At 43.1% G+C, this 11,759-nt stretch overlaps 1 protein-coding gene across 1 annotated transcript in view; it reads left to right on the top strand.

The window, feature by feature from the left end:
- Positions 1-406: 406 nt before the first annotated feature.
- Positions 407-11,759, top strand: part of DCP2 (decapping mRNA 2) — a 46,968-nt gene continuing 35,615 nt past the window's right edge. Inside the window, exons 1-3 of the mRNA XM_040419652.1 lie at positions 407-431; positions 6,102-6,105; positions 6,184-6,189. Of these exons, the coding sequence (XP_040275586.1) occupies positions 407-431; positions 6,102-6,105; positions 6,184-6,189 (35 nt within the window). The remainder of the gene's footprint in view (positions 432-6,101; positions 6,106-6,183; positions 6,190-11,759) is intronic.

Raw genomic sequence — 11,759 nt, 5'->3', positions numbered from 1 at the left:
GCGGTTAAAGCGAGGCCACTGAGTTAATACCCAGCGCTGCCGGATAGAAGTCCCACTATGGATTGACGTCAGGCATCTGCACGGAACCAGATAACTACTACCCGCACCTACAACCTGCACAGCGCATTAAACCGGATCCCCTGAAGTGTCCGATGGCCGGCTACACCGCGGAACGCTGAGACCACATCTGAGACCACACACCTGAGACCACACCCGCGACTGTACACCCCCCTCCTGGCCGGCTGGCTGAAAATTGGTGAGCCCGCTTCCTTTTGTCTTTTGACATTTCTCATTGCGGAAGGAGGGTTGATGACCGGCTGACCAGCCGTGGGCGCAGGTTGCTATATCGCTTGCTATACTGCTGGGGTCGCGCTCTGGGTGTTCCCGCCGAGATGGCCCTGTGGAGATGCCCTTTGATACTCCTGATGGAGCTGCAGGCTGAAAAGTGAGGGTTTGATGATTTAACCTGGTGAGGCGGGTGTTGTGCCCCCCTTCCCCAACCCTGCCGTTCCCCTTCTGCATTGGCGCATGGCAACGGAGCATCAATTGGCCACCCGGATGGAAGATTAGTGGTGTCCCCACATCTTTGGGGTTCTAATTGGACCACTGCGCTCTATACCGTCTTATTAAGTAAACGGTGAGATCAACACCACGTGGAACACTAAGACCCCACTGCCCAGGTAGGAGGGCTGAAGCTGGCGGGACAAATCTGCTTGCATATAACATTGACACTCCAAGGGTGGACATAACTCATCGAATCTCGTTAGGCGCAGCACTAGGTGTATGCGGGGAGTGGCGAGGAGTACTCCCACTCCACCACTGTCTCCACCTGTACATATTCCCGTGGTGCAATATCCATCTTGCGACACCACTGTGCGACATCACTGCGCTGTTCACGCGGTTACTGGACAGAGTATCGATCCTCACCGGTTCTGTGATACTGTGATATCTCTATGCCTGTTTCTTACTTTTCTGCTTCCTTTTTCTTTTTTTTCCTCTCTTGTATTTTCACCCTATGTGTCTGTGGCTTTGGGTTTACGGTCTAGTAGGAGGGTGGCGCAGGTTGGCGCAGGTACTCCCCCCTCCTGATCGGTCAGGAGATACCAATACTTGGCTTTAAGATATACTTCAGGGTGTAAATAACCAGCCGTAGTAAATTCACCACCCAGAATACAATATTTGCTAAAACAAATAGTTAAATAACGAGTGTCGACCCGACTTTAGCCCTCTCTAAGCAGGTAATATAACTCTGGTGCGATATTGCGACTTTGGCCGCCCTGGGACTGTTTTATCTCCCCTCACTCCTCTCCTGTTGTTAATATACGGCTTGCCTCTTTAGGCTAGATTATTGTTAATATGCCTCCCAAATACAACAGGAGATCTGTGGGTACGGGATCCCCTAAGGCGGGCGAGGGTAACAGTCCACAGGCTAGGATGGACAAATACCTGAAATCACCCCCACCCAAACATAGAGCGGGGAAGAGAATTCCAGAGCCGGCGGAGGCGCAGGGAGATTTACCGACACTGGTGGAACAATACACTAGACCTGATATGGGTAGATTTGACACCATAGATAATAAGTTGGCAGACATATTGACGGTAGTCCATACAACTAACCAATCAGACACAGACATCTCCACCACGGTAAAGACATTACAGGCAGAGTTAATGCTGATTAGAGACGATATGAATAAAATTAGGGCCAGTATTAAGTATGTAGAAACTGGTTTATTGGAGGTTCAAACAGTCCAGAGACAGATGACCACAAAAATAGATGACTTGGATAGGGAAAACAAACGGAGTAACGCGAGATTAACAGATATGGAGGATAGAGCACGTCGGAACAACTTGAGAATGGTGGGCTTCCCTGAGGGTGTAGAGGGGGGGAACCCCGTGGAGTTTATACAAAAGTGGTTGATCGATACATTGGGAGCTCGTGGGGATGTCCCCCCGCTCTGTGTAGAGAGAGCACATAGAATTCCTTTTAAAAAGCCTCCACCGGACGGCCCCCCTCGATCCTTCTTGATTAGAATACTATCCTCGAGTGATAGAGATTGGGTGCTCCGACGTAAGAGGGAACTAAAGGAGATTGCCCTTAATGGGCATCCAATACAAATATACCCTGATTTTTCTAGGGACACCCAAAACAAGCGCAGGGAATACTTTGATATAAAGAAAAGATTACGAGATGCCAACATCAAATACTCCATGTTATATCCCGCCAAACTAAGAGTGGTCCACAGGGACATTGTAGTGTTCTTCCAGTCACCTAGTGAAGCCTTAGAATGGCTGGACACTGTTGGGGAACAGACAACATGACGCAGGTAGATGGGGTGGGGGGACGTCTGGTCGCCGGGGATGGCGAGATGGTGGGGGCGGCCCATGGACGGATGGGTGAAATGCAAGAGGTTGATAGGATGCTCCGCATCAGTGAACCAGTTTGGGGGATAGGGGGTGGTGGGGCGGAGGGTTGGGCTGGGGGGGTGGGAGGGGTGGCTGGGCTTGGGAGATGGGGTGGGAGGCGGGGATTGGGTGGGGGTGGGTTCTGGCCTGGTTGCGGCTGCCCTTGGGGGGCGACGGACGCTTTTTTCATAGCTCCATGACATGACGAATAACAGTTATGATATGGAATGTGCGTGGACTGGGTGATAGAACGAAACGGGTTGTGGTCTTTGATCTGATTATTCGACATCTTCCCGCAATAGTTGCCTTATTGGAAACGCATGCTACATCTGATATCCCAGAATATCTAATAAAGAGATGGGCGGGGCATCAGTTCCACTCCGGCTTTTCGTCATATTCCCGAGGGATCAGTGTATACGTACATCAAAGCATTGATTTTATCCTACTGGACCAGTCGATCGATAGAGATGGGAGATTCATCTTCCTCTATGCTCAATGGAACGGAAGAAAGTGTGTCCTAGCGTTTTTGTATATCCCCCCACCATTCGCAATGACAGTCCTAAATCAGTTGACGGTTTTCATGTATAATAGAGAGCGGTCCCCGGTATTAATATGTGGCGACTTTAACTGCGTCCTGGACCCGGCGTTGGATAGAATTTCAACTGCGGGGAAAAGTTCGCAGGGAAAGCACGCCCTACTTCGAGGGTTTTGTGAGGAGATAGGACTAATAGATGTCTGGCGATGGCTTTATGGCAACAAACAGGTGTTCTCTTGCTTTAGTAAAGCATATAGCGCTATGTCCAGGATTGATATTGCCTTGGCCAATGGTGAGATGCTCGACTCCATCTTAAAAATGACATATGAGATCCACGGCATCTCCGATCATTCACCGATTTTACTGGTGATGAAGATCGGGCAACAAGCCGGGACTATTAGACCGTTCAGATTGAACGAGCACTGGCTAACTATACTAAATGATTCCGTAGGGATTGACAAAGAACTTATACAATTTTGGCAAGAAAACATCGGCACAACAGATGTCCATTTTGTTTGGGATGCCATGAAGGCGTTTATTCGCGGGCTATACTTCTGCAGAATAAAAAGGAAGAAAAATGAATTCTTTAAAGAGCAAAAAAATTTGGAAGCAAACATTGCATATCTACAGTCGTGGCCAAAAGTTTTGAGAATTACATAAATTGTGGAAATTGGAAAAGTTGCTGCTTAAGTTTTTATAATAGCAATTTGCATATACTCCAGAATGTTATGAAGAGTGATCAGATGAATTGCATAGTCCTTCTTTGCCATGAAAATTAACTTAATCCCAAAAAAAACTTTCCACTGCATTTCATTGCTGTCATTAAAGGACCTGCTGAGATCATTTCAGTAATCGTCTTGTTAACTCAGGTGAGAATGTTGACGAGCACAAGGCTGATTGGGTTAAAATGGCAGACTTGACATGTTAAAAGGAGGGTGATGCTTGAAATCATTGTTCTTCCATTGTTAACCATGGGGACCTGCAAAGAAACACGTGCAGCCATCATTGCGTTGCATAAAAATGGCTTCACAGGCAAGGATATTGTGGCTACTAAGATTGCACCTCAATCAACAATTTATAGGATCATCAAGAACTTCAAAGGAAAGAGGTTCAATTCTTGTTAAGAAGGCTTCAGGGCGTCCAAGAAAGTCCAGCAAGCGCCAGGATCGTCTCCTAAAGAGGATTCAGCTGCGGGATCGGAGTGCCACCAGTGCAGAGCTTGCTCAGGAATGGCAGCAGGCAGGTGTGAGCGCATCTGCACGCACAGTGAGACGAAGACTTTTGGAAGATGGCCTGGTGTCATAAAGGGCAGCAAAGAAGCCACTTCTCTCCAAAAAAAATATCAGGCACAGATTGATCTTCTGCAGAAAGTATGGGGAATGGACTGCTGAGGACTGGGGCAAAGTCATATTCTCCAATGAAGCCTCATTCCGATTGTTTGGGGCATCTGAAAAGGTGAGCGCTACCATCAGTCCTGTGTCATGCCAACAGTAAAGCATCCTGAGACCATTCATGTGTGGGGTTGCTTCTCATCCAAGGGAGTGGGCTCACTCACAATTTTGCCCAAAAACACAGCCATGAATAAAGAATGGTACCAAAACACCCTCCAACAGCAACTTCTTCCAACAATCCAACAACAGTTTGGTGAAGAACAATGCATTTTCCAGCACGATGGAGCACCGTGCCATAAGGCAAAAGTGATAACTAAGTGGCTCGGGGACCAAAACGTTGACATTTTGGGTCCATGGCCTGGAAACTCCCCAGATCTTAATCCCATTGAGAACTTGTGGTCAATTCTCAAGAGGCGGGTGGACAAACAAAAACCCACTAATTCTGACAAACTCCAAGAAGTGCTTATGAAAGAATGGGTTGCTATCAGTCAGGAATTGGCCCAGAAGTTGATTGAGAGCATGCCCAGTCGAATTGCAGAGGTCCTGAAAAAGAAGGGCCAACACTGCAAATACTGACTCTTTGCATAAATGTCATGTAATTGTCGATAAAAGCCTTTGAAACGTATGAAGTGCGTGTAATTATATTTCACTACATCACAGAAACAACTGAAACAAAGATCTAAAAGCAGTTTAGCAGCAAACTTTGTGAAAACTAATATTTGTGTCATTCTCAAAACTTTTGGCCACGACTGTAGAGGGTTGCATCCGAATACATAACGACGCGAGCACACGTACTAAGTTAAAATCCGCTAAAGACCACTATATAACCTATATGAGGAAAAAAGCTCAGAATCAATTATTTTTTAGGGGCTATAAACACTTTTGTGAGAGCGGTACCCCGGGTAAGCTATTGGTTTCTATCATTGCGAATCGAAAGCCCCCCCAAAAAATTAGACAAATACTGACAGGTGACGGGCGCAGATTGGAAAGAGGAGTGGAGATGGAGGGAGAATTTTTGGAATATTTCAGTAATCTTTACGGTTCCGGAGCGGATGATACAGAGACTAAGATAGATGACTTTTTAAAACAGGTCAAGATCCCGGTGCTGTCGGATTTGGACTCAGCCCCCTTGAGCGCCCCCATCTCTTTGGGTGAGCTACAGGCGGCTTTGCATGAGACCCGGGGTTCCTCGGTGCCCGGATCGGATGGACTCCCGTTTGGCATATACAAGAGCCATGCGGGGATGCTCCTGCCCGGGTTGCTGCAGGTCCTGAACGAATCTAGCAAATGTGGCAAGCTGCCCCCGTCTTTGACGGAGGCAACTGTTACGTTGATCCTGAAGAAGGGGAAAAATGGAAACAAAGTTGATGACTATCGCCTTATATCGCTGCTTAATGCAGATTATAAAATAATTGCAAGGGTTCTCTCTAACAGGCTAAAAAAAGTAATAGCTGACCTAGTCCATACAGACCAGACAGGGTTTATCCCCGGGCGACAGATCCAGACCAATATACGCCGGACCATTCTCAACATTCAGATTGGGGGGGAGGAGGACCGCTCCATCCTGTCTTTGGACGCCGCTAAGGCGTTCGATCGGGTGGAGTGGTCCTTCCTCTGGCGCGTCATGCATAGGATGAATCTGGGTCAGGAATTTATTGGATGGGTCAAATTGCTATATAGCGGACCAACGGCCAGAATTAATGTTAACGGGGTGCTCACCCCTGCCGTCTCCCTAAAACGGGGGACACGACAGGGATGCCCCCTCTCTCCACTCCTCTTTTCAATTTTTATGGAACCCCTCGCCTGCAGGATACGGGCTGAACCTAGTATAGTGGGGTTTGGGGGGAGAGGGACGGACGATAAGATATGTCTATATGCAGACGACGTATTGCTCTATCTGAACTACGGATGGAGAAGCGTCCCAGATGTTATGCGGATAACAGAGGAATTTGGTAGAATTGCCGGATATGAGATAAATTGGGTAAAGTCTGTACTCTTCCCCCTGAATCGGATCCCCCCCTTGAACGATCTCAGGGTCAGAATTATTGCCCCAACAGACCACTTAGACTATTTAGGGATAAAAATTGGCAGCACCATCAGGGACTACAATATATTAAATGTTACCCCTCTAGTCGGGAAAATAAGGGAAAAAATAAGGATTTGGCAGAAACTTCCGCTTTCGCAGATTAATAGAATTGCGTTGATTAAAATGGTTCTGTTGCCTTGGATATTGTACACGGATAGCTCTTGCCCTGCCTGGATCGAGGATAGTGTTTTTAATCTGATTGATCGATTGATAAATGATCTGATATGGGGCAGAAAAAGGGTCCGCATTAAGCTACAATACCTGCGGATGGCGGCAAGCAACGGCGGCTTAGGCCTGCCTCATTTTCAAATCTATTACTTGTGTTCACAACTACAGTGGTGTGTCAATACGGGGGATGGAGTACTATTATCCCATATCTTAGGGCAACGTCAACAGTATACATACAATATATTCAGCATATTGGAATCCGGGCTTCTGGAGTGCGCGGATTTTGTCTGTCCCATCGGGGCAGCGCTACAGAAGACCTGGAATAAAATTAAGGTACTTACTCAGGCCCCTCAAGTTCTAGATTTTACCCCGCTATGGGACAACCCTGCGTTAACAGAGTTTTTGGCCCTTAATGAAAATGACTATTGGACTCGGAGAGGTATTACGTTATTTTCACATATATACACGAAAGGGAAAATTAAATTAATAGGGGAACTGTTTCAGCAGACACCAATAACTGCATTAGAACACTATAGATATTTCCAATTACAACATGCATTAGCATGCACACTTAAAAAAATACCTTTGATAACAACCACTCAGAGGTTTTTATTATTTTGTTATAATATAGTAGGGAACAAAGTTAGGGTCTCATTAATATATAGGAGATTTATCGAGGAATTAAGCACGGTCACTAAATTTAAAAGTGTAGATAAATGGAAGGTGGATATAGGGGAATGTAACACTTCACAATGGCGGGAAATATATCAAAACATTAAGAAGGCTTCCCTCTCACGACAACATCGGTTGACACAATTTAAAATAATACACCGTTTATATGTTACCCCGAGTCTCTTATCCAAAATGTATAGTAATAAGGTACAAGAATTTAGTTGCTTGAAATGCTCTCTTGTAGCTGCAGGGTATGTACATATGCTATGGGATTGCCCAGTTATCAAGACCTTTTGGGGCAGCATATTTCAGGAGATGGCGGCACTAAGTTTGAATAGCCCCCCCTTGACCATCCAAGTAGTTGTGCTTGGACTTCTCCCCCCCCGAGTACAAAAAAAAAAAATACCAAAAACGAACAGGTTTACTGGCTGAAGGGATTTCTATTGGCCAAGGTAATAATCTTGAGACAATGGGTGAAAGATAGACCGCCAACAATAAATGAATGGCAAAGCTTAATGGCAAGAGTAACAGACTTTGAGTGTATGAAACGGCGCGGGATGAGCTATACTACAGAAATAGGTTCATAGACGGGGGAAGTGGCGAGAGGAAATACTCGGACTGGAACTGATGACCCCCCATTCTCAGTCGCTAAGCCCTAATATAAATAAATTTTCAATCACCTCTAAATAACAAATAATGATTACAACTAGTCCACATTAAATAGGATCTGCCCCTATGAAGGTTCGAGAAATACCCAAAAGAGGGGCATGAGTGTCCTACCGCCCCTCGTGGCGGCCGTACCAGGCCAGGTATGTTGGGTGGGGGGAGTGGGGGGGGGGTTCTAGTGTTTGGGGGGGGGTTGGCTTTGTTTTGATATGTGTGACAGAGAATTGACATTAATCTAGGGTATCTTTTGATTTAGATGCCTTTATATGTATGTACGTTGCCTAGCATCAAAGTAACACATTGTTTAAATGTACCTGTCATATGTGCTCATTCTCTGTGACCAGATATCTTTTTTACATTGTTTTTATTTAAGAAAAGCAATAAAGACATTTAAAAAAACAAAACAAAAACATTACTCGACTTTATCAGTGATATTCTAGATAATAATAACTTACCCTTTCAACATACTTTTTGATAGGAATCACCAGATGTTACTTTGTCCTTGAAGATGAATTAGCTTCTATTGATATGGTCTTCACCTATAGGATCCATCCATTGCATGAACTGGGCCCAAGGTACTTAAACATAGCAATAATAAGATTTGCATATGCTCTTCACCAATAGGACCCATCCATCTTATGGACTCCCCCCTAGGTCTTAAAGATATCTCTAACAAGATATGCTCTTCACCTATAGGACCCATCATTTTTTAAATTGGGCCCTAGGAACTTATGCATATCTCTAACAAGATGATGATCTAGTCGTTGCTTTTTGGATCCATGCTTCTTATGGATCAGACTCCGTGTACTCAAGCACTTCTTTTCTTGTAAAAGAACATCTGGAGGCACATACTCTCTGGTATAATAAAACCAACATAAAACCCTAGAGCACAGTATTATATCAACTTTGTGCAAATTTTGAGAGAACATAGCTTTGCCAAAGCCCCAGTTCGAACCTTGACTCTGCTATGTATTCTATTTCATGTAAAACAATGCTTTTTAAGCAACCTTCCTTAAATTATTAACAAATTGGTTAAAGGGCACCTATTTAAATAAAAATGCAGCCTCCTCCAAAACCCCTTAGCTGCCCTTACCATCTCCATTATAGGTGCGTTTTCCACCATCAGAGGTAGAAAAAAGCTTTTACCAATTTGCTAATAATTTAGGGAAAGGAACAAAGAGAAATTACATGAAGAAATAGCATAAAACTCTACAAATTAAACATTACTGGACTTTATCAGTGATATTCTAGATAATAATAACTTACCCTTTCAACATACTTTTTGATAGGAATCACCCGATGTTACTTTGTCCTTGAAGATGAATTAGCTTCTATTGATATGGTCTTCACCTATAGGATCCATCCATTGCATGAACTGGGCCCAAGGTACTTAAACATAGCAATAATAAGATTTGCATATGCTCTTCACCTATAGGACCCATCCATCTTATGGACTCCCCCCTAGGTCTTAAAGATATCTCTAACAAGATATGATCTTCACCTATAGGACCCATCATTTTTTAGATTGGGCCCTTGGAAATTATGCATATCTCTAACAAGATGATGATCTAGTCGTTGCCTTTTGGTTCCATCCTTCTTATGGATCAGACTCCGTGTACTCAAGCACTTCTTTTCTTGTAAAAGAACATCTGGAGGCACATACTCTCTGGTATCATAAAACCCTAGAGCACAGTATTATATCAACTTTGTGCAAATTTTGAGAGAACATAGCTTTGCCAAAGCCCTAGTTCCAAACCTTGACTCTGCTATGTATTCTATTTCATGTAAAACAATGCTTTTTAAGCAACTTCCTTAAATTATTAACAAATTGGTTAAAGGGCACCTATTTAAACAAAAATGCAGCCTCCTCCAAAACCCCTTAGCTGCCCTTACCATCTCCATTATAGGTGCGTTTTCCACCATCAGAGGTAGAAAAAAGCTTTTACCAATTTGCTAATAATTTAGGGAAAGGAACAAAGAGAAATTACATGAAGAAATAGCATAAAACTCTACAAATTAAACATTACTGGACTTTATCAGTGATATTCTAGATAATAATAACTTACCCTTTCAACAAACTTCTTGATAGGAATCACCCGATGTTACTTTGTCCTTGAAGATGAATTAGCTTCTATTGATATGGTCTTCACCCATAGGATCCATCCATTGCATGAACTGGGCCCAAGGTACTTAAACATAGCAATAATAAGATTTGCATATGCTCTTCACCTATAGGACCCATCCATCTTATGGACTCCCCCCTAGGTCTTAAAGATATCTCTAAAAAGATATGATCTTCACCTATAGGACCCATCATTTTTTAGAGTGGGCCCTAGGAACTTATGCATATCTCTAACAAGATGATGATCTAGTCGTTTCCTTTTGGATCCATCCTTCTCATGGATCAGACTCCTTGTATTCAAGCACTTCTTTTCTTGTAAAAGAACATCTGGAGGCACATACTCTCTGGTATAATAAAACCAACATAAACCGCTAGAGCACAGTATTATATCAACTTTGTGCAAATTTTGAGAGAACATAGCTTTGCCAAAGCCCTAGTTCCGAACCTTGACTCTGCTATGTATTCTATTTCATGTAAAACAATGCTTTTTAAGCAACTTCCTTAAATTATTAACAAATTGGTTAAAGGGCCCCTATTTAAACAAAAATGCAGCCTCCTCCAAAACCCCTTAACTGCACTTACCATCTGCATTATAGGTGCGTTTTCCACCATCAGAGGTAGAAAAAAGCTTTTACCAATTTGCTAATAATTTAGGGAAAGGAACAAATAGAAATGACATAAAGAAATAGCATAAAACTCTACAAATTAAACATTACTGGACTTTATCAGTGATATTCTAGATAATAATAACTTACCCTTTCAACACACTTTTTGATAGGAATCACCCGATGTTACTTTGTCCTTGAAGATGAATTAGCTTCTATTAATATGGTCTTCACCCATAGGATCCATCCATTGCATGAACTGGGCCCAAGGTACTTAAACATAGCAATAATAAGATTTGCATATGCTCTTCACCTATAGGACCCATCCATCTTATGGACTCCCCCCTAGGTCTTAAAGATATCTCTAAAAAGATATGATCTTCACCTATAGGACCCATCATTTTTTAGATTGGGCCCTAGGAACTTATGCATATCTCTAACAAGATGATGATCTAGTCGTTTCCTTTTGGATCCATCCTTCTCATGGATCAGACTCCTTGTACTCAAGCACTTCTTTTCTTGTAAAAGAACATCTGGAGGCACATACTCTCTGGTATAATAAAACCAACATAAAACCCTAGAGCACAGTATTATATCAACTTTGTGCAAATTTTGAGAGAACATAGCTTTGCCAAAGCCCTAGTTCCGAACCTTGACTCTGCTATGTATTCTATTTCATGTAAAACAATGCTTTTTAAGCAACTTCCTTAAATTATTAACAAATTGGTTAAAGGGCACCTATTTAAACAAAAATGCAGCCTCCTCCAAAACCCCTTAGCTGCCCTTACCATCTCCATTATAGGTGTGTTTTCCACCATCAGAGGTAGAAAAAAGCTTTTACCAATTTGCTAATAATTTAGGGAAAGGAACAAAGAGAAATTACATGAAGAAATAGCATAAAACTCTACAAATTAAACATTACTGGACTTTATCAGTGATATTCTAGATAATAATAACTTACCCTTTCAACAAACTTCTTGATAGGAATCACCCGATGTTACTTTGTCCTTGAAGATGAATTAGCTTCTATTGATATGGTCTTCACCCATAGGATCCATCCATTGCATGAACTGGGCCCAAGGTAATTAAACATAGCAATAATAAGATTTGC

This window comes from Bufo bufo, chromosome 2, assembly GCF_905171765.1.
Source record: "Bufo bufo chromosome 2, aBufBuf1.1, whole genome shotgun sequence".
Taxonomy (NCBI): Eukaryota; Metazoa; Chordata; class Amphibia; order Anura; family Bufonidae; genus Bufo; species Bufo bufo.
Note: the sequence above shows the minus strand (reverse complement) of the source record. Positions and strands in the feature narration are given on the sequence as shown.